The following is a 25,571-nucleotide window of genomic DNA, read 5'->3' as shown; positions in this document are numbered from 1 at the left end:
ATCACGAGATAGTGTGATATTACCGTATAAAAAAATAAATAAAAAAATGACAACGAAGAAACAATAACAGTAAATACTGGTTATAAATAAAAATATTTACGAAACTATAAATACATTGAGTATTTCTAACAGAATTAATAAAATAAAGACAAATTTGTTTTATAAATTAAGTAGTCTCATTTTAAGCAGTTTCAACAGAAAGATTAAGGTAACCTTTAAAACTTACTAAAACATTGTAATTTTTAACCTGCATAGACACAAAGGCGTAAATTGATAATTTATGAACAGAAAGATAGAGATATTATAAACTATAAATCAAACAAAAAACATCCCTTTCATTTACAATATTATATTCTTTTGATAGGTTTATGGTTCATACTATCTCCACATTTCTTGTGATATTTTATCTTAAAGAACCGAAGAACTGAATAAAGAGCAGGCATTATACCACGGGGTGCAATCTAAATTGAATATTTTATTGATTTAAACTGTTTTAAGTTTAACTTTACGATTTCGATTGGAATTTTCTGAAACGATATTTATTAGTTTTTGATCAGCAGTTTTGTATTTTTTTATTTTAATTTTGTAAATACTATTATTACTGTAATACTGTTTTTAATTCAGTTAATAATATTTCGTAACTATTCTTTATTTGATATTTAATAATTATTATTATTAATTAATTTGCTTTATTTACTATTTCATCAGAAGAATGATAAATAACTATAATTTAAAGAGAAATAGTATACTTCTAAATGGTAACCGATAGAGTTAACAATTAACATTTTTCTTTTATAAGACGATATTATTATTTTAAGATTAGAAAATAATAGACATTATTATGTATAATAAAACACATGGAAATACTGAAAGACATTAATACTACCAAATAGAAAATATATAAAGTGACACCCGAATAAAGAATAAGTAAGAAACGCGTTATATTTTTGGTAACGGCTATCGTAAAAAAAATAGAATACACCCAATATTTTGTGTAAACCCTAATCCCACTGCTGCAATATATAACGTGGAATAAGAAAGGCTGCAACAATTTTTTTTCCTTCTCCGAAGCTAATAAATAATAAAAACTCATACCGACCTGTAAAAAAGGGCAGAAAACCAGATACGTAATCATAAACTTGTCATATAACATATTCTAATTCAAATGTACGACTTTGTGAATTTTTTACTTGTGCTCATATGAATTTTGACATTTAGTACGCAATTTTCCTTTAATATCATAATAGAAACGAAAATAGGTTCTTGTTTACTTATTTTAATATTTTTCAAGTAAACAGATTCATTGTTATAATAACTGTAAAAGTTATTAACCATCGAATAAATGTAAAAAATCTAATTTATTTAATTCTTGACTCTTTTGTGACATCTTTTAATAGAATTTCTTTATTTATATTTATTTTCTTATTCAATAAAGCAGGAAACATGAGATTTGACTGTGTAACTAAATAATCATCCTTTTCATCACAATAAAACCTTTTAACTTTAATAAATTATATCAAATATTTTTAAATTAATAAAAAATATATTTTATTTAATTAAATTATTATTATTAACAATAGCTATACGTACAACGTAAAAATAAATAATAGAATATTTATTATTTTTGAAATAAAATATTATCTGATTCAACATTCTGCTTTATTATTATATTATATAAAGTAATAAATATAAGTAAATCAATAAACAATAAAATACATAAAAGGCAAATTTTTTACTTAAATTTATCCGTAGAGTGTAATTGAAGTTACCACGATTTTTAGTTCGATAATTATAATATGCATCAATATAATAAAATAAAAAATCCTAATTAGTTTGCCAATTTATTATAATAGAGAGGGTCAAATTATCTGGAATCGGATAATTTTAACCGGTCCGCATTTCATTATAATAAATCGACGAATTAGCTACGACTCTGAATTTTTAAGAAATCTTTTTTAATACTAACGTATATAATAAATATTAAGAACTAAAGGTGAAGATGTTTCCAAAAACGTTCTTCGGATATGTTTAAGACAAAACGAACAATTAGTTGAATTTTACACTTACAACGCTATAAATTTAGATTAAATTTGTTAATGTGTCTGTTTTCTTTTTTGTTGTGTTCCGTGGTAACTTGAGTGAACACGAACTATTTTTTTAAATTAAATTCGAAATTTTAACGTGATTATCATTTTTCGTAAGTTGCAGGTCGCTTGAAAATATAATATAAAAAATTCTTAACCTGGTATCTAAGTAAAAAATATGTGTAAAAAATAATGTGCTATTATGTATAAAGTAAAATAAATTATTAAACACGACAAATTAAGGAATTCTTTTATATTTTAACGGATACAGTCAGTTATTATATAAAATAAAGAAAACGTTTCCATTAATGGATAACAATTTATGTTTTTTGTTTAAACTGAATTTACCTTTCTTTATTCTGTCATCGGCATTAAGTCTTTTTTATTTTGCGATTAATAAATATGAATAGATTTCAATTAAAATTCAGTATAATACTGTTAAACTTACCGGTACAACTTATTTCAGTTAAAAAAACTTAGTAAGTACAAATTATAAATAGAATGTTTGAATGTATTTATATATCAGATGAATGCGTGTAATCAATATTTGTAGGTTTTAATCTGTGGAAAATTATCAAAATTATTCGTATGAAAATAACATAGAAATTAAGAAGTTGGCCAACACTAACTGTTTTACAACGATATATATATATATATCTCGTTGTACTTTGTAAAACCTTCGTGTATATATACGAATGTACACGTTTTCTGCGCAATTCACAAAGATGAATACACTAACCCTTCTTCAACACAACTTAACAAGTAAGGTTAGTGACCTGACCCGCGCCATGTTTCAGCAGAGTTTAATCTATGTTGCGTGAAACCGATGTAAAAAAATAAATTGGGAAAACGAAAGTAGTTAAAGTAACTTAAGTTTCATTTTACGTAATCAACTGATTTTTCAAAATACAATTTTTCAATTTCATGTAGAATTATGACTGTTTAAATGAGATTAACTCGTTTATACCAAATCTGTATTTTGCAAAAAGTAAATATAAAATATAATTATTCGTTAAAAATATATGTAAATTTATAAGACACACACACACCTAAATAAACATGTGCGCTTGCGCGTTGTGTAATAAGTGAATTCACCAAAGCAGTTGGTTTTTTTATTTTATTATAAGTAAATTTATAAGAAATTTAAACATTTTTATGGAAACTATTTTGATTTTTAGGTAAATAGTATTTGTATATTAGTGGTTTGAAATCTGTTAATCTAAGTAGCTTCCTAAATAAATATGAAACGGTAATTTTCTTCGGTTATTAAATTTTTACAGCACATTTAAACATTTAAGTAACGATTATTTTTCCTCGAAAAGAATAATTCCATCGCATCGCATATATTTATTTTTTTTTACCGTAAAACAATGTGACTGTATGTAAACTGCAACAAATTTTCAATCAACTACTACAAAATAAGAAGCGACTACATTATGTTACATCAAAACCTGCCACATTACATTTTGATGTTATTACCTAAATTCTTGGGTTAGACCTTCCTATTTTTACTCACTAGGATTCTAAAGCTAAAGTTAATATCAATAAATATTTTGATTTTATCGTTAATCACTAAACATATAACGGCAAATGCTGTTTTTTTCTTTTATTAAACAATACTTTTATTTATAAGAATTTATATTAATTACAATGCAATTTTTTTTTTTATAAGGATTATTTTTAACTTCAAATTTTACGTTAAGAAGCCTCAAAAGATTTGTCCCGCCGTCATTCAAATGTTATCTCGTCAAATATTAGTGTTTGAAGGATTGTTCTTAACGATTTAAATGTGCGTCTATTTAAAATTTAAATAGTCCAGGCATTAAATCGAACAATTGAATGGTATAATTTTTTACCACCAATTTATAAAAGGTAAAGAAAACGTTATTTTTAATATGCTATCGAATGATTAAATCGTATATCCAGTTATGTGGATATGTAAATTAACAAAACTTCAAGTATCTGACAATAAAAGCCCTAATGAAATGCACCAAGAACCGCTTAACATTACTGTACGGTAAGCGATAGCATATACTTCTGAAATAATCGGTTCGTATTTCTTTGATGATAATCTTTCAGATGATGTTGCCATTACTTTAGAGCGATATAACCGAATGATTAAAGAATCATTTTTTCCTCAAATAACGAAAAAACCATAAAACAAACTAAGCTAGGCGATCAATGAATTCAATTAAAAGATTGTTTCCAGAATACATTAAATCCAGACGCGGCGATATTACATGGCCCGTGAGATAGCCGGATCTTATAACAAGCGATTTTCTTAATGAGCTATCGGATCTTAATGATCAATCCCAGCGAAATCAAAGAAAAAAAATTTCACAAGATTACTATAATTTTTAAGGATATGTTAAGTCTTGTGAAGGAAAACGTAAAAATTTGACGTGAAAAGTATGAATCAAAATGGCGACATCATGTAATGTTTAACGTACAGTTAAATTTAATTAATGTAATAAAAATGTTTTTTACTTTCCCGTCTAAACAGCAGCTACAGCGAAGCTATATAGCTGTATAGAAGGGAAGGTATGCTGATCGGTTAAAATCGGGCATATCCGGTTTTCACGAATCTTGACGAATTGGCCCCTAAGGACCCCGGAAAACCGAAAAATGGTATCGAAATTTCCGCGACAAAATCTGCGTACGTATGTATGTATGTTGGTGTGGTGTAAATCGCCTTATATCTTCAGAACTACTTGACCGATTTTCACAAAAATTTGCTATAATATTTCTATAGTAGGGGAATTGATGCTATTAAATTTTCAGCTCAAAAGGTCATGGTGTGGGGGATACACGAGAGGAACGAAATCGTCTCCAGATTATTCATAATTAAGGTTATATATATCTTTTTTTTATAATTTTGTGAATATTAATAAATAACTATTGTAAAAAAAATGTTTGCTAAATTTCATCCCCACCCTTAAAATGGTTTTAATTTTGAAGAGCTATAGAAGGCAGTACAAGGTATGATTTTCGTTGCAGTTTTTTCTAGTGGCTTCTCGTTGTGCCCAAAGATTTTTCCTTCACAAAATGGCGACTCGGTACTTACGTATTAACACCACCGCAGCTACAGCTTTATTTAAAAACTAAGTAGTCAATCGGATTTCGGTGGAAAATGGGCCGATGTAGAGTTTAACATAGATTCAAAACAGTCTTTTTATTAATTTTAATAAATGGTTATTTATATTTATTTATTTTATAAATATATAACCAAACTTAACCTACGCTCGCTTCGTTCGCTAACCTTGACTAATTAACAGGAGTGTTTTGATTATTTAAATAATAAATAATTGCAATAATTACTGAATTTATTAAATAAATACTCAAAAGATTACGGTGTTAATTAGTCAAGGTTAGCGAGCGAAGCGAGCGTAGGTTAAGTTTGGTTAAATTATATTTATAAAATAAATAAATATAAATAACCATTTATTAAAATTAATAAAGAGACTGTTCATTTTCCATCGAAATTCGATTGACTACTTTGTTTCTAAATAAAGCTGTAGCTGCGGTGACGTTAATACGTAAGTACCGGCGACTAACCTCACTATCAGTCGGACCCTAAAAAAAAACCCATTTGGGGTTCGCACTGAAAGTTAAAAACATAGTGGTATAGGGGAATCGAGATTTTAATAAGCTATAAAAATTTATGCTTATATTTTCATCAAAACCATTCTCATTTCGAGAATCAACTACTCAATTCGTTTCATTAAAAAATGTGTATAAACAGATTTTAAAATCCAATCATTACTATTCAAATGTTGGGATCCAAATCCATTTAATATTAGTAAAATATTTTTAGAAACAATCTCAATTTTTACAGATTAATTATTTTAACTTTATAATATAAAACTAAAAAAAAATTACTGTTACATACAATGAATCATAAATTTAGCATATAATAAATACTAAAAATTCTTAATACTGGTATGAAATATTTACTCCAAATTCAAACACCAGTTCGTATTGAATCATTAAATTACATCAATTCAGGGTAAATAAAATATTAATATAATTTAACGAAACGACTAAGCAAACAGATCCTTAATATTAACAAAATAAGTAACTTCACTTTAAAATTATTATTATTATTAATAATACTTAACACTGACCTTAGCGTAAAATACTCCAAAAGATTAACTTTTTTCATGTAGACATAGAAACTCACACAAAATACAATTAAACAATCATAAAAATAACTAATTTAGTTACAACGAATTTATTATTGTTTTATACACACAGGTGGCAGAAGCTCAAAACGTACAATAAACGAACTGACATCGCACAGCTAACAACGTTTCGTGCCTGTTATAACATGTCTGCGCAGCAGCAGCAGGAGGCAGGCTGTCGCAGGCAGGCGTAAGCAGCAGGCAGTGCGCAATCGCAGGACTGATTACTCTGTATCAGATAGCTATCTGATACGTTCCAACATCGAAACAAAGTGATATTTAGACAAATTACATCTTTACTATTGCTACCGTAGCAATTATATTCATGAGATATATTGTTCACTGTAAAAACGTATAATAAATAATAATTATATTTAAGAAAAAATATTGATTACAACATAAAGATTAGGAAGAAATTTTACTTTCCCGGAGAATATAACTAGAAAAAATACATTAACCAAGAAATTATAGTGATCATATCAAAAACAAAATATCGGTTTTTTTGCAAATCTTTACACTTTAGGGTCCCAACCATTTTATGTAAACAAAAAAAAACCACATTATGTATGTGCGTACGTATAAACGTATGTGTGTCGCATTGCTTTTGGTCTTATATATCAGGATTGACCAAACCGATTTTCTTCAAATTTAGCACATATATTTCTATATATCGGACATTGATCACTTTTTTTTTTAAATTCATTAAGAGTGTGGAGGGATATCGCAAAAAAGCAATTTCTATGTTCTTCAAAGTATTCCAGAGAAAATTTTATTAAATCAAATTTGTTACCTACAAATTTATTTAATGTATATGTAAATAATACAAAAAAGAACTATTTTTAAAAACCAACCTCCACTTTTTAAATAATCTCCCTTTGGCTTAAATTTTAAATATTTTTCAAAGATTTTTTTGAAAATTTATACGTTATATATAGTGCTATCAAGAAATGTCTAATTTTTTTTCATTTTCCCGTCTAGATAGAGCTGTAGCAGAGCTATCGGTATAGAAGAGAAAGTACTGTAATCGGTCTAATTTGGGCATATGAGGTTTTCACGGGATCTTGATTTTTTGACACCTAGGGAACCCAAAAAACTAAAAAATTGGATTGCAATTTTCCGGATATTCGTATGTACGTGTGTATGTTCGATGTCTCCCTCTAAATCATCTTATATCTCCAGAACTATTGGACCGATTTTGGTCAGATTACTTCTACATATGGGGCATTGATGTCATTAAATTTTTAACTGAAAAGATCAAGGGGGTGAGACTGTAGAGCAAGGTCACCCTCAGTATCTCGAGATTTCGCCTAATAAAGGTAACATTTTTCTTAGGCGCATTTGTTAACAATTAAAAAATAATAATATCTGCACAAAAAATTTTGCAAAATCGCACCCCACCCCAAAAACTGTTGTAGTCGTCTTCTATGTTGTGACTTTACAAGTAAGCGGTAGAATTAACTAAATGAATAATATTTAAAGTGTAAAAAAGTAACTCGGTTTGGTTGGGTCTCGAACTCGCCCGGTTGACTCGGTACCTAGTGCGTTAGGCCTTGCGGCTACACCAGTCTTCCGACCGTACAAGCGAAATTTGTTCTATGTAAGTTGTGAAATTACGTTAGTTTAGTTAGTGCCGAGCGTCGCCGCTAGTACAGACACACCCGCGAGAATTAAATACGGTATGCGGGTTAGAATCATTGAATTAAATAAACGAAAGAATACTATATTTAAATAAAATGATAAATATTTTTAATTAAGTTGGGTGTATAAGCCGTGCATCAGAAACAACCCACAGTTGTAAGACTTTCCCGGAACGCGGCTGCTGCGTTCCGGGTAAGTCCTACAACTGTGTTGTCAGCTTTTTTAATATGTGAACAAAAAATTTAATTTTTGAAATCGACTGTTTTATACGACTAAATACTTTCTTAATATTTAATGATCTGTTTTTACTATTGACCAAGCAAAATTTTTATAGTATAAAAGAAAAAGCACCGCGGTAAATTACGGGAAAACGTTTTAAAACGAAGATAATAAATTCAAAGCGTGAGGGCTTACACGTTCATGTAGAACAACACGTAAACCGTAAATTTATTAAATTGTTTGGTACCTTCTTATATTGTTTACAAGTCACGAAAATTGGTAGCTGAATTAATAATAGATTTAGAATGATTTCAGTTACACTGAAAATCCCAAGAGCGAAAGTTATTTTACTCTACGGAACAATTTCTACACGGATAATAGCAAATTTGTAATCAGAAAGAGTAGGTCGGCTTAGCCTTTGACCTTTACCTAAGAGGATTGTATTCAACAACGGGTTAAACATTTAATAAAATTAAATGAACTTAACTTAAACAAATACAACGTTAAGTAAGTGCAGTTAAATTTGTTTCATTTGTTAAATAAAATATTTATCTTCAACTTCCCCCGTTCGAGTTAAATTTTGTCGAACATTAACAATAACATGAAATAAAGTCTGAAATATTAGAAGGTAACCTTTAGCCGTTAACAGAAAGTCACTTTTATCAACAACTTATAACATTAATTCTTTAGGTGACGCAAAATATAATTAAGATAAAAATAATTAAATAGAAAATTTAATTTTAAGAAATACTGGAAAAACGATAATTCAATTAAACGTTACTGAACAAGAAGCATGAGCGACCGTGTTTTTAATACAAAAAAAAAAACGACAAGACTTTACCCGATTAATATATATTAAATTTATAAAAATGTTTCACGATAATAAATTTAACTTTAGTGTAAACGAAAAGATAAAATATAGTAATGTAATTGTGATAAGCTTTTAAAGAAATAAATAGGAAAGTAAAATTAAATTAAAAGATATTTTTAAATTAATAAATAAGATCTAATATTCGCAACTTAATAATCTTCTAATTTATCACATGATTTTGAGATTACATTCTGCATTCCAAAAGACTTCATGTACCTAATATCAAATAAATGCTTCTCCCAATATTTAGTTTTTTAAAGAATTTTTTTATTAAAAAAATTACATTTTTATGTTAGTAATCGATAATAATGATCTACATCGCCCTACTATGGTCACATTTACCCAAATTCTATATTATCATATGCTTATAGAATAGATATCGATAACTATGCTATCGACAAGGGTACGGAAGATAGAAAAGAACTAAAAGAGTAAAAATAAGTCTTTATATCACAAATTCTTTTTATATCATTAAAAGCTTATCTTTTACAAAGGTAAATAATTTTATCTAAAAGTTCTTTAATCAAAATTTGCGTAACATATTTTATCCCTTTTACACAAAATAATAATTTTGGGTAAAAGGGGAAAAAATTAAAAAGATAAACTTTTTTTCATATCAACAATTTATTCTCTGAGTATGTTTTAACAGGTCAGGATGCTGATAGCGGCATGTCTACTGATTATCTGCTGCTCTCTTGTCACCCCCAGTGCAGCCTGGGGAGGGCTATTTAACCGCTTCACTCCTGAGATGCTTTCAAACCTAGGTGGTTATGGAGGAGGTAGCTTTCGAGCGCAACCATTTCTGCAGGTAAGTCTGCGAGGTAGAGTAAAGATACTTTAAAAATGCGTAAAATTATATTTTACAATTAAGAAGTCGAGCCTTTCATTCGTAACCGTCCAGGGTTCATATCCTGGTTTGACAAGTATATTCCTTCACACAAGCTTCCAGATATGTGAAAAAATTAAGCTAAATTAGTAAATAATACCTTAGTTTGCAGATACATAATGTTATAGCTGGTATGACCCAATATGTTGATTTTGTCGGTCATATTCATAAGAAACTCGTGAATTACTTGTAGTTTTTTAATTTGTGGATAAACAAATATCAGAATAAATAAATCTCTAAATTTGTAAAATTTTACATTTATTTTTTGTTATTTTTTAAATCATTCTAAATTTAAAAATGAAGTTCTAAAATTTTCTCGTAAAATCAAGTTTTAGGTTTACAAAGCCTTTTTGTTAAACTCCCCTGTATAAACTGAAAATTTTCTTCCACAAATGAAATTTAAAACTCAAATTTTTATTTTTATTTCTAATTAATTATAGTCAAATCCGGCTTATTAAGTTATTAGTAACCTAGGGTAACTTAGTTCTATCTGTTAGGTGAAAATCGGTTTGAAAGAAACTAAAACCTGGTTTAAAATTGGACATCATATTAAATTTTAGAATCGTCCTAGCTTTATTTATTATTTTATATTTAAATAACATATTTTATATGCATATTATGCATTTAAAACTTAAACATTTTATTTTATAACATTTTTTTTTAAATTATGGTTTAATTAAATTTATTTTATTTTTTTATTCAATAAGATGTGTAGCATCCTAACAAACAAAGCTTAATTATTAGCAATCTTGAAAAAATTACGAAGTAAAAAATTGTTATTCTACATTGTCTTATTTATCGAATATGGAGAAAATAATACAATGTATATTTATCGTGCGCTATTAAACAAGTATGAATATATTATTTCAGTAGATACTTTTTATGCAACTGAAATAAAATTCTGATGAAGATTTCCCGATAAAAAAATTTAAATCGATTTAAAAAATAACTGTGTGATTTTGAAAGTTTAAGCTAAAACTAACACATATTTATATGATTTTACTTTTTTTATAAGAATTATTTGCAGAGTAATTTTTAAAAATTTCCATTGCAGCTGGTGGTAGCGTATGTAAAGCAAGCAAAGTGACTGCTTGATTTTTTTCGGTGTACAAAGTTATCTTAACAGAAATTTCGGAACAATTTAATTTGAATTGTTTTTTCCGGAATATTTCATAAAATTTATGCTTTTTTTATAAAATTGTTAAATTATTTAGCTAATAATTTTACGAAGTTGAAATAAAACTATTCAAGACTGAAATTGATGAATTTCTGAAATCAGATTTTTGTCTATACAACATTGCAGCATAGGAGGAAGCTTTTACAAGCTCGAATTACCACGAAAGAGAGTTATACGTGATGTCACTCGCTTAATGAATGAAAGAAATAGGTCTGCGATGAAAAGCGATTTTCCTGTCTGTTATCACGCTTACTTTCAGATAAAGACATTCAGGGAAAAAATGCATAATAGTACTAAATACTTCATAGATTCGATTTTGAAGAAGTTTCGGATGGTAAACAGATAATAAAGTTAAAAAAAAATATTGTCCAGTTGAATCGACTCCTCTCAAACTTTTGTTATTTGGCTGCTTGTATTGCTTGGTTAACAAGCTCGGCTACATTCAGAAAAGATGTCTATCGAAAAAACTTTGGTAGAATATATTCAAACAACGTTCTTATTTTAAAAAAAAAATTAAAAAATATTGTCTTTTTTGTTTTATAAAATTATTATATAATTTTTTTTGTTAATCTTTAATTATAAATGTTTTTAATTTAAAAAATGACCTACTATATTTAACGAGCTATATCTTTGCCGATGAGTTTCAAGCTTAATAATTAGCTTCATGATAAAAATCAAAATCATGGATGGTCTTATTTTACTACACTAACATGAATCTCTTAATCCTGAGTGATATAATGAAAGATACAATAAACAGAGTAGCTCTTAAACCTCTTTTTGACAGTTTTTTCACCTAATCCGAATTAATGACCGTGTGAAACAAGCACCTTTTTAAAACCATACTCTATTAACTGAAAAATAATTACATTTTTTTTTGTTTCATCGGCCATTTTTCAAGAAATAACTATTTAAATCAGGAATGATTTTTTTTAATTTAAAAACTGGATCAGGAACTGTTGTCACCTAACACGCAATTCTAATAATTTCATTTACTTATTTTTAATCTACTCTAATCATTGCGCTGTGAAGAATCATGACACATACCGCTTGTAATTATGTTCTAAAGGTGGTTATTATAGAAACATTTATTGTGCGGTGTATATTTTACTTAATGAAGTGAATAGCTGTTAGTGATTTATTTTTCCTATTTGTTGTGTTGTTTTCATTTAAGGCTTTGTCATAAGTTCAGTCATTTACATGTTTAATATTTCAATATATTTATTTTCTTTTAAAATGCCCAAGTTAGGAGGAAAAGGTACGCTAGTTCATAGTCAGGCGAGAGAAATTGTATTCAATGTTTACAATTTATTTTTACAAAACAATGCCAGAACCGGAATAGTGAGGAAAACTGAAATGCTAAATACGGTTGTTCAAGCGACAAAAGTATCAAAACCAACAGTCCAAAGATTTGTAAGAGAAGGGAAATCAAATGAAACTGAGCAGCTATCTGAGTTCGTTTCGCCGAGAAAACGTGTAAATCGCCCCAGTACTGTGTGAAATTTAGATTAGTTTGACACGGATGCCTGAGCCGTTTAATAAATAAATTTTATGTAATCGAAAAATGGGTTCCTACTGTGAAGAGAATTATGCAAAAAGCTCGCGAAAGTGAAATTAATTTCAAAGGGAGTGAAAGATCTTTAAGGAGAATATTAGAATTTTACGTAAAATGAGATTTAGATGGAAAAAACAGAAGACAACCGGAAAATACTGATAGAACGAACGGCATGACATTAAAAGGCAAAGAATGAAATTTCAACCGCAAATTTCCATGTTTGACGAAGAAAGAAGAGATTGCATACACAGATGAAACCTACATTCGCAGTAATTATACGACACCAAAATCGTGATAGACACAACAAACCTTCTTAAGGGATTGAAAATACCAAGGGTTCATGCTGGCTGTAATAAAGGACTCTTTAACAATGCTTTACTTATGTATGAATCAAATAAGAATGGAGATTATTACAAATCGTTGGATTCCGAAAAGTATACGAAATGGTTACCGGAGAAGTGTATTCCCAACTTGCCACCTCGATCGGTCATTGCTCGCAATGTATCACAACGTTCTACTACAAAAGCAGCCAAATTCTTACTCTTTAAAAAGCGATATGATAAAATTGTTAGCCGAACAACGAATTAACTGTTCTCCTGTTATGAGGAAGACTGAATTATACGATATTATAAAATTACACAAAGAAAATCAAAAGAAATTTCTAATAGATGACATTTTCGAAAATTACGGTCACACAGTTGTACGATTACCACCTTATCACCCATACTTAAATGCCACTAAAATGATTTGGAGTCAAATGAAGGGGCAAGTAGCTAAAAGAAATAACTTTTAACACATCGGACGTTATTAATTTAACTGAAGAGGAATTTCATAAAACGTCTTAAGCTGAGTGGAGCAATGTTTGTGAGCATGTTGTCAAAGTTGAAAAAATATATTGAAGATGGAAATTTATATTATGTGCGACACGTTTGTGATAAATGTGAATTCAGAATCAGACACGAGATCTTTAGAATCTACCGACTACAGCGATTTCGGAATTTGTAAGCTACAGTAATAAAGTGAGTAGAAAAAATAATTTTTTAAAGTACTTAGAAATAATAATTAATCGGGATACTAAACTATTTTTAATTAAATAGAATCGTATGTTTTTATGGTTATACATATCATCTATATTAATCCGACAATGTTTTCAGTCGGCCTAGTACTGTGCCAAATGTTTGCTGAATGTTAGTAATATTTTGCGTCAACTTACGTGCCGATATTTGTATAAAATGGTTGTTACGATACATTCTTTTTCTCTACAGTTGTTAATGTAAGTCACTTTTAAAAAAATGTTGTTTTTAACTACCATTTCCTTCCCGCCGTATAAATTATCTTTTTGATAATATTTAATACTTTCCATACATTTTATTTAATCCCTTTTTATTACATTTTCTAAGTCGATTCATCAAAACGGACATACCTGTTTTTATTTTTATTTATTTTATGTAACAGATCGTAAGCTTACTCGATAAATGACTAATAACTGCATAACCAAAACGGCCCAAATTGGGTAACACAATAGAAAATATATAAGTTTCTACACAGTTGAGAGGGCACATTATAGAATTCTTTTGTATGTTTCATGTGATCGTAAAGTCAATTTGTATTGGAAAAGTATTACAAAAAAGGGTAGTTTTCTACAGTTCTTTGAAGAAAAATTTCTATAAAGAGATAAAATTGCATAAGTTAAAAGAGAAAAAATTTAGGGGAGCAAAATAAGACCGTTTTCTTACTTAAAAAAAAAAATTATTATTATGAAACTAATTATTAACCTTTAAATTTAAAAAAAAATATTACACAATTAAAAATTACAAAGAGATATATAATTCTTGAAACGTTTTTACGTGACAAAAACTTTATTCAGATGTCATAAGATTAATTACCTATAAATTAAATATTTTGGTTCGTACAAACTCGTATTAGATTACAAGCAATGAGTTCACAAAACCGGAAAGGCGTTCCCAGCAATAATTTAAAAAAATATTTTTCAATATCAAATTATACTAAGTATATCAATTTTTTAAGCTTTAAAATAAACTTAATTAATGTTAATATAATACAATTATATATATTATTTTATACGCAATTTTAAGAACAGCTTACCAAAATTCCAATTGACTTCCTCAAGCGCTTTCGGTTATTCTGCCACCTTCAGGAAGAATTCATATTTTGTAATAAAAATATATAAAAATGTAAAATTCACATAATAAAATCAAATACATAACAATTAATCATTATTTCGTAATGTTAAAGTCATAAGTAACTACGTCTGTTTTATAATAGTATTCCAATTATTTACCTTACTCTACTAAACGGCATTTGTATGTGCGTCTCCCTTAGCTTAGCACCGAAATGTACCGATCACTAGCGGAAAATCCCGATTAGTTAGTACATGTCTCGTCGTGGCCAGGTGTATACTTGTTATTATATATTGAGATGTATGTGAAATATACATCAATAATATACTTTTTTACTTCTGTGAATGCTTTTCTTCATAAAATCGATTATTTTATGTTAAGACTCAGGTTTCATTCATTTCCTCCTTTTTTATTTGTTAACATAAAAATTTTTCACTTTTTTCTTTCACTTTATAAATGTTCACTCTTTCTTTTACTCTTTATAAATTCTCACTTTTTTTTTACTCATATTAAATGAATTTGTCTAATGTTCTATTGTTAGTCAGTCTTATTTCATCCTTCAAAGACCATGCGTTTATTACGAATGTATAATTAATTAATAAAATAATGTTATATATGTATATATATATATATATATATATATGAATTACAAGTTCAAAGATTATAATAAAAATAATTTATATTATGAACGAAATAAAGATTTTTATTTATTTGAATGATTCAGCGAATAACTAAATATTTAGAATAATTAAACCTAATCGAGAGCATACACATATACACAGAGATACATATAGTATGTATATTTATCAAACATACATATAGGCAAAACACGTGGGTCAAATGAAATGGTAAACAATAAAGGTCAAAATTATAGGAAACAATAATGGTCAAAATTAGAATTTTGAATCCTTTATATCCTCCTTAGCGGTTTATTGATTTTGAAGCCAACTTCTATTTTGTTATTGTGTCAAGGAAGGTTAGTTTCGTATTACGATAATTTGTTTCGTGAATTAAATATATCATATAAATAATAAATAAATAAATTTAATTTATATTTAAGCTTCCAGCTCTCGTATTGAGTGAATTTACATATGGATATTATGGATCTTGATGAAAATTTTGAGAGCGTGCAATCTTTAAAAGACGCCTAAACCGATCTAAACCAGATTTAATTGGGAAGATTTCTTTTTTTCGCTTTTCCTTGATCGACTTTCATCATTAAAAAAAAAGTATTATTACACAAGAGGTAATCAATTTTAAACATCTAATAATAGCATTCCGAGAGGCCGCCCGGAGGGCCTAGCTGCGGAGGCGTGCCGTAGGCACGCCCTGCAGCTAGTACTCTAATAAAACGGACGTAGTTACTTCTTGTGACTTTAACCTTACAAAATGACGATCAATTGTATATTTAATTTTATTATGTGAATTTTACATTTTTTATTTATTTTAATTATAAATTCCCCCTAAAGTTGGTACAATAGCTGAAAGCGCTTGAGGAGGTAAATTGGAATTTTGCTAAGCTGTTCTTAAAATTGCGTATAATAATTATTTTACCAACGGTGCCACGTTCAAAAAACTGAATATATTACTTTATTTTTAGTACGTTTCATATTCTTCATTTGACAACATTTCCATTAAAAGGCGGTATGAAAATGGCTATATTTTATAGTGCGTGATTGATGCTTCTTTATCACGTATAAATATTATGCAGGACAGTTTTCGTGTACGAGTTAAAACAGTCAAACCGTTTTCCACGCTGCTACTTGTGTTATCAGAAACTTGAATAATTACAAATGACATGCAAAACTCCATAAACAACTTTTAAGGTACATACAGCCTACAAATGCGTTCTGAGAACGCCTTTATTTATGGTAATAAAAGGAAATGGTTAGTTGTAACCGACAGAGTATATGAAACAAATGTATATAAAAGAAAAATCTTTTCAAGGTCATTGCAACATGCAATTAATATTTTAATAATTATGTTTCATACTATCAAATCAATATTTAAATCTTGTATATTCAAGTAATCGAATTGTAGAAAATTAGATTATATAATTAAAGGCTTATTTTTTAGTACTTTTACGCTTGTTTTTTGCATAAATATTGCCGGTGTTAAACAGTTAACATAAGCAAACTATTAAAAGAAAAGCCTCTTTATACGTCAACCCTAAAGCTACAAAGAGAAAATAAAAAAAATATGTTTTTACTCAAACGGAATAATTGTTTTAGAGGGTCATCAAAAACGACTTAAGTAAACTGCAAAAGGTATAACTTGATTAATTATAGTGAATTTGAGACCTATTCAATTTTAATGAGGAATATAATTAAGATAAATTAAATGGAAATAAAATATATACATCATGAAGTGCTAATATGTCTGATTTAAAGCCATACCTCTCTTAAAGTCGTAATTAAAAAACTATAAACTATTAAATTATGTTAAAAAAAAGCCATACACCCTACATTATGTAGCAAATCTACTAGTAATATAATAGGAGGACTTTTGATAGAGGCTCTGTGCTCCTATTTATTAAAAATCATTTAATTTTAATAAATTCTTTTAAAAGTAATTCCTAAAATCTGAATTTTTAAAAAATAATTCATTATTTTTATTTTTAACGTTTACTGTTTCTAGGAATGCGACAAGTTTGCACGTTTGTTTAGCAATTTCACAAAATTATTAAAAAGAGTTGTTTTTTTTTTTTTTTAATTATTATTTATGCTTTTATTTTAAAACGCTTCGCTTTATCAACCTAATATTTTAGTAATATCGATTGTAAGATCTGATGTAATATCGGGATTTTACTGCAACAATTCACTAAAAGAAGAAACAAATTGAAAAACTTAAATAAAAGAATTACTATGAGAAGCGTATTATATATAAATTCAGGCACACGCGTGCGCCCATATATATATATATACACATAAATTCTGGCCTTGTGTAGAGTATTCACAGGTGGTTCCATACAACAAAACTACTAACTGCCAAAAAAAAGGAAGGGGTAAAATAATACTTGTATTATCACTTTAATTAATATGTTTTTAAAATTACCTTAAAATCACCATAAAACAAAAAAAAATCATTGGTAAACAGTATTGAGCACCTGTTTTGTCCAGTGAAAATTAAACGTTAAATTTCAATTTGAAAATGTACCAAAACACCGGATTTATTTAAAATTTTATTACTTACAACCCTGGAGTTGATAGTTAACACTCAAGAATAAAAGAGCAAATAATATTAAATAAAAAGAAAACAAGATTACACTAAAAAATAGTTCAGAAAAATTTTACTTAACATCTAAAACTGGATAGTCATTTCGATTGTAAAACAATCATGACTAGAGGCAGAAGATATAAGAAAATACTGTATAGATAAATTAAAAAAGAAGAAAAAATAAAAAAAATATTAATTGACAAATAAAAGTAATAATTAAAATTTAATCGTCAATTAATAAAAACTTAATTTTTCAATTAATTTTTGTTTTTCATTTATTTGCTTTTTGTGTATAATATTGTAATATAACAAATAAAACTTGTTAAATCTAAATTTAACCGTTTAGATTTTAATTACATATTTTTCGTTAACAGTTTTTTCAGGCATAATTTCTTGTTTTCCAATTTATTTCAATAGTCATTTACTAAAGCTAAATGACTTTATTCATTTATACTGTTATAAATTCGATTTTTAGATCAAATTGGAATTTTGGGGGGCAAAAAGGTGAAGAGGTTAAAAATTAATTAGTAAACAAATGTGATACATTAAACACCAATAATATGCAAGATATTTTTCATTTTAACCATGATTATGTTTTAGGAAGCGTTAAAACTTTTTACCTAGATTGCTAATATATGTAGACTGCTAGAAGGATAAATTTTTTTTTTTATTAATTAATAAATAAGATTTTTATGTACACTTCTAAGGCAACATCTTTAAGTAGAATCTTGTGTATGTTATGATTTTACAAACAAAATAAAATTAAAATATTAAGAACGGGAACCAAGATCCTTATCGACACTGATAAACATCCTTTATTTTACCATTATATTAAGCTCATATATCAGTGTTTGCAAAATTTTCCAAGCATTACAAGAGTAATATTGCGACAACACACTATTATAGGAATATATAATTTGCTTTTCGAAAGAATAACGTACCTTTGAAGAGTCCCATCTTACAAATCTTCCTGAGTAAAAAGATTGAATTTTAAACATTATTTAAATTTTATTCTTACTGCTCTATTAGTTTCAATTTATCTGAAGAAAATTACGATAAATTACACATAAGAACGAACCCTGTTTTTTTCTTTTCTTAATGATACAGTTTTAACGTTATATAACTTAGTTAAGAGATTTTAAAAAAACAGTTTATGTGTATTTTTAAGAAAAAATATTTATTTTTTTCTTTTCTAATTTTATCGGGGATCGATTTCAATATGGCGACCTTAAACTTCATCAAGCGGGCGGATATCGATTGTTTTCGTGCTGTTTTATAGAGGAAATTCTTTTGGTGGATCCGTTGTATGTTTTTTCCAGATAACGAACTTCATTTTTTTTTCAAACAAAACTTCCATTGTCTTTATAAACTATTTAAAGATAATTATCAGTTTTATCACTGCTTAGAATGTTTTGAAGAACGTAAGAAAGAAGCCGTAATAAAAAAGGGAGTCCGACGAGGATGTTCCTTATCCCCGTTACTTTTTAATCTTTACATAGAACTAGCAGTTAATAATGTTAAAGAACAATTTAGATCCGGAGTAACAGTGCAAGGTGAAAAGATAAAGGTGGTTCGATTTGATGATGATATAGTAATTCTAGCTGAGAGTAAAAAAAATTCAGAAGAAACAATGAACGGTATGGATGAAGTCGTACGTGAGAACTACCGCATGAAAATAAACAAAAACAAAACGAAAGTAATGAAATGTAGTAGAAATAACGAAGATGGACCACTATACATAAAAATAAGAAGAGAAAAGATTATGGCGGTAGAAGAATTTCGTTATTTGGGAAGTAGAATTACTAAAGATGGACGAAGCAGGAGCGATATAAAATGCCAAATAGCACATGCGAAACGAGCCTTCAGTCAGAAATATAATTTGTTTACCTCAGAAATTAATTTAAACGTCAGGAAAAGATTTTTGAAAGTATATGTTTGGAGCGTAGCTTTATATGGAAGTGAAACTTAGACGATCGGTGTACGTGAGAAGAAAAAGATTTGAAACGTGGTACTCTATAGGAGAATGTTAAAAATCAGATGGGTGGATAAAGTGACAAATGAAGAGGTATTGCGGCAAATATATGAAGAAAGAAGCATTTGGAAAAATATAGCTAAACGAAGAGACAGACTTATAGGCCACATATTAAGGCGTCCTGGAATAGTCGCTTTAGTATTGAGGGACAAGTAGAAGGAAAACATTGTGCAGGCAAGTAACGTTTGGAATATGTAAAACAAATTGTTAGGGATGTAGAATGCAGGGGGTGTACTGAAATGAAACGACTAGCACTAGATAGGGAATCTTGGAAAGCTCCATCAAACCAGTCAAATGACTAAAGATAAAAAAAAAGAATGGTGGAGTTTCAGTTGCTCAGACCAGGGCATTAGGGGTATTTTTAGAAATTATGTTGGTCACACTGAACGCTTCCACCCAAAACGTTTGTGTAAATCATTTAAACCGGTGACCAGTCTCTACATTGTTACTAGGGTGTATTTCTTCGTTTAATGTTTTCTGTTCAAAAACACGATACGTTTCGTGGCATGCCGAACTGAAGTCAATAATTTTAGTTTTGCGTTTCGATATGAAAAGTAACCGATCAGAAATCGGATCGCCTGGAAGGCCACTAGTATCAGAAGAAAGTTTTAAACGAATTAGAAAATCAGCAATCACAAATCCTAGTAAATCCATCGATCATCGAGCCTCGAGTTACAAGTTTCACAAAAAATCGTTCATTAAATTCTATGTAAGAGGTTGCACTTATACGCAAACAAAATTCAGATATAAAGAAGAAATAAAACTATCTGATACAGAGAAAAACTTTCCAATTAGCTGTTGAAATTTTAGAAAAAAATTATTGAAAAAGAATAATTTTTAAATTATGTAATTATTACGGATGAAACTATTACATAATTTAAAGAATGTGTTAATAGACTCAACTTACGAATATGGGGTTATGAAAAACCGAAGTACAATTTTAAAAAAGTACAAGATACACCTAATGTTTACGTTTTGTATATTTTAATGAAAATCGTATAGTCGGACCTTTTTTCTTTCTTCATAAGATTATTAATGGAAATATCTATTTTCAAGTATTAAATGACTGTTGTTTTCCCCAATCAGATTAACTTGAAAAAGTATATAAAATTATTTTTTTACAATATGGTGCAACCCCCCACATTTTAATGCATTCGTTACCCACGCTTTAAATGAAAGTTTTTCAGAAAGATATATGGCCGAGAAGCTTTACATAGCCTCCAAGAAGTCCGAATCTAATTCCTTGTAAGGATATATTAAAAAAAATTGTTTATTCACAAAATTATGCGACCTGTATCACTTAAAGGAAAGAAATAAAAGTAAGCTATTACAACCATAACAAAAGATACGTTATATCGTTCATGGACAAAGACTGAACATCGATTTGACATTAGCCTAACGACGAAGGGTGCACATCTTGATTATGCAACATACTTATTGTAGATAGAGAATTTAACAAATAAAACAACATAACAAACAGTAAGTATTTTTGTATTTATTTAATTATATATTAAACCCACCGTTCTTTTATGATAATTTTACTGAATCTCTGACCAGATTCTAATGATTTCAAAATTTTTCCAGTGATTCAGATAAATTTTAATTATATCTGGATGAAGTACGTTAAAAAAAAATTGCAAAATATCAAGGTGTACGTTCAACTGCTAATGTTAAAAATGTGAAAAAATTACGCAACCATTCTAGGAGTTTAAAATTCTACTTTTACTAGGATTAAAGAAATTAAATCTTGAACTTTTCGTCAGCCAGCGGAAGCAATATATACAATGCACTACTTCTCCACAGAATGAAGTACATTAATTTGTTGATTTACACTACCACGTTTATAAAGATTTTGTATTTATCACGTTTCTGACGCATAAAAAGCGACTGAGGTACAAAAGCCACTAATCAGAGGTGTTTTCTCAGAGATGTTCGTTATTCAACCAGTCTGAATGCAAGGAAAGCGAAATATGTATCCCCCTATTAATTGCAGAACCTGGACAACAGTCCCTTACTACTGGGTCTTTATTGTTATCGGGCGGGTATTTGTTTAATGTCGGTTATATATTGGTTTTGTTATGGACGAAATTGTGGATTGCGTTCCGATGCTTACAGACCAAATTGAAGAGTATTACTTGGGCTGACCTTGGGAGAATGTATTTGCGTCTTTCTGTCGGCATGATTCTCCCTTCAGTCCGTCCACCATAGGCCTGTCGGTAGTAGTGCCTTTCGGTCAAGCAGGAATGCGCCTGATTGGACCCTAGTTATTGGAGAACGCAATGCACTGTCTTCCCCGGAGGTAGTCGCATATGCTAATGATGGGCTAAATCGTAAGATAGGGAAAAGAAGGACGGTAGGTGAACTGAGGTTTCCTATACGTTTCTTCGCTCTCGCCATTTTAAACCTGTGGTGACCAAAATAAAACTGTCACTTAAACAGCAAGTACGATGCCAATTTCCAACAATATGTCGACTTAATAAAGAAGGCAACGTGGAAACCGCTTTACTCCTGACTAGCCTTAGTAAGCCTGGCATAAGATTCTTGTTAAATTAAAAATTGTTACGTCCGTGTCAGAAGAAGCTTATATCTCGTGACTAGATACAGCCTCTTTTGTTATCGCATCTAATACTTACATTCAACTTACAATTCTCAAAAACAGTATTGATACCGTTTTAATGTTTATTAGCGTATAGTTTACATAATTTTTGCAATATTTCATCACCTACAAGCAATTTTCAGAAAATTATTTAATAATAATTTTATATTCTTTAAAAATTTTAAATTCCAAAAAATAAATTTCTCAAAAAATGGTATATAAGATTTTCATAAAACTTAAAATTTTATCGTTACATAAAATTCTAAATTTTGCAAAATATTTTTTTAACGAATGAAGTCGATTTTTATAAATTATTATTTTTTTAAATTAATATTTTTCAGCTAACAGCTAAAAGCGCTTCAGATTATTATTTGTAATTTTATTAATATTGTTCAACAGACTTTACACTGATTTAAAATTAAACTCGGTTTACACAAAAGACTTTTTTTTAAATTCAATTTTTTATGAGGATCTCGATCCAATTAATCATAGTACAGCAAACAAATTATTTAAAAATATAAATAGCTGAAAGAAATAATGTATTGACTGAGAACCCAGGAATACATTACCTACAGCTGAAAAAAAATTATACAATTAGAACGCTTTTATAAAATACCCATACAAAGATTCGTTGAACAGCATGAAGAAATCTGAAAACACTTTAAAATTACAAAAAAAATAATTATGAACGAATCACTTTATCAACTTTTTTCTGATAAAAGTGTTATTAATGGCACCCGTCCTAAAATAGTTAGGAAATCCTTTGTATTTTTAATCGAACATTATATTCAATCTTTATAGTATTTGTTCATTCAGTACATTGTTTTTGTTAAATTTATATAAAAATATGCGATTGAGAATATCGATAATAAATTCTTATCGCTTAATATTATTCCTAATACGTAATGTAATTACTGGAGAGCATATTTTCATAAGACGTCGACATCTTTATTTTAACACATTAATAAAGTTTTATCGATAGTATTATAGATCAAATTTACGCATACATCTTCTTGGATTACGAAGATAAATTTGAAGAATTTTAACAACGCTTTCGTAACTTAGAGACGATCTATTTAAATATTTTCTATTTACTTCTATCAGCTTCTTTTAAATGTTTTCTTCGAATAATGTTTTTCGATCATTATCGAAACAAACGCTCCTCCCATATCTGTTAGCATACAGACATAGATTCAAATCTTCCAACCCATATTACTCACTAAACTTTCCAATTTACGGGCATATTTTTTTCCAGGTATCAATATTAACCGAATAATTTTTTTTTAAATCTACACTTTCCACCATAAAAAAAATTATTGCTTGATGTTTTTACATGACCGTATATTATTTATTAAAACATTTCAAATACCGTTAAAAACTTAAGCAGAATATAAAACATTAATTTCTTACATATTTATCTTATTTTTAAATTACAAAATCGGTAAAAGAGTTTTATTATTTCCATAAAATACAACAATTGATTTTATTTGCAGGTTAAACTTAATTATATTTGTATTAAAACATGAAAGTTTAGTCGTAAAACTAATATTTCAAATAGAAACGTTGGCTATTAATTTTAAAACTAGTGCTCGTTAAAACAACAAAGCTCTTATTAGAAATAAATAAAATTAAACAATAAATAAAAATTAAAGGACGCGCGGGGAAATACAGAGTACCTTGGGCATGCGCAGATGTAACTTTAAAACTCTCATTGATCCAAACAGATCGGTTTCTTCATGCCCTACTTATAAATTTTAACTGAAAATTTCATAAATCCCTTTCCAACATAAAAATTCATTTTCACTATATCTTTTTTTTATCAAAATGAAGAAAATTTTGTAACTTTTCTTTTATACAATCGCCTAACAAGCAAAATAAACTTCATCTAATTCATAATTTAAATAAGAATTTTATGTATTTTCAAAACGAAAACATATTAAAAAGATAATATAAAACGTAATACTCATAGCTAACTGGACCGCATTACAATATTGTTTTCGGGTGATTCGTCACTTCTTTTGCTCTAAGGAGAATTTGTACAAATCTATAAAGCTCAGAGCGCATTTGGATACCTTGTACCGAAATAGTATACATATGGAGTATCTTACATTGTATATGTCCAGATATATTGTTTTTTTCCGTATGCAATCGATGAAACCTTGTTCAGTTCTTGGTGTTATTTCGAAATTAGTGGCCGTCTGTACGTTTAAAGCATTCATTATTGCTAAAATAATGCACAAAAAATGTATGTGACGAAAACAAATATATTTAGTCTACACAGCTCATGCCAAAAGTCTTTTAAATTATCTAAAATTAGAAGATGGCTTGGTGTTCAGAATCTTAATACCGATGACTCCAAGAGATTTTGAAGAATTCCTAATTATGATTTGAAGTAAATTATCCCGTAGAGAATCAAAACTTTATGGAAACAATTTTTTCATAAATTAAATAAGATGTTATATTACGTTTTCTTGTCATCATAAATTTCGATACAAATTTGATGTAACTTTCAAAATGTTTGGAATTTTGAAAACAAGCAATTTTTGAAATCTTTTTAGAAGTATGTGGAGCCGACTGTGGAGTAAAACATGGTAATCATTGACCAGATTTAACTTCAGTGCATACTTATAGTATTTACACACGGGAGTACTTCAGTAAAATCTCATACGTTTCCATCAAAACATAAAAACAATATAAATAAGGTAAGGTATTGATGTAATGTTGAAGTATATTTAAAATACAATTTTTTTCATTTCTTTAACAATTTCTTGAAGTAAAATCTCCAAATTGGATCAATATACGACCAAAATATTTTAAAGGCAGCCGAAGATGTGATTAAAACGGAAATAAATAATCTTGTTAAACTTTCTACATGGGCAAAAATATACTCAAAAAAATGTATTATTAAAGATTACAATTTTACCAAAGTTTTTAAAAACCATTTTTGAAAAATCCTGTTTCGAGTTTTTCAAAACAGC

The 25,571-nt window shown here is 28.3% G+C and overlaps 1 protein-coding gene across 1 annotated transcript in view; it reads left to right on the top strand.

Moving 5' to 3' along the window:
* spab (space blanket) overlaps nt 1–25,571 on the top strand; it is a 127,779-nt gene that overhangs the window by 66,751 nt on the left and 35,457 nt on the right. The window contains exon 2 of the mRNA XM_075363412.1: nt 9,643–9,801. Within this exon, the coding sequence (XP_075219527.1) occupies nt 9,649–9,801 (153 nt within the window). The 5' untranslated portion in view covers nt 9,643–9,648. The remainder of the gene's footprint in view (nt 1–9,642; nt 9,802–25,571) is intronic.

Source organism: Lycorma delicatula, chromosome 4 (assembly GCF_047948215.1).
Source record: "Lycorma delicatula isolate Av1 chromosome 4, ASM4794821v1, whole genome shotgun sequence".
NCBI lineage: Eukaryota > Metazoa > Arthropoda > Insecta > Hemiptera > Fulgoridae > Lycorma > Lycorma delicatula.
This window is presented reverse-complemented; position numbering and strand designations above follow the sequence as displayed.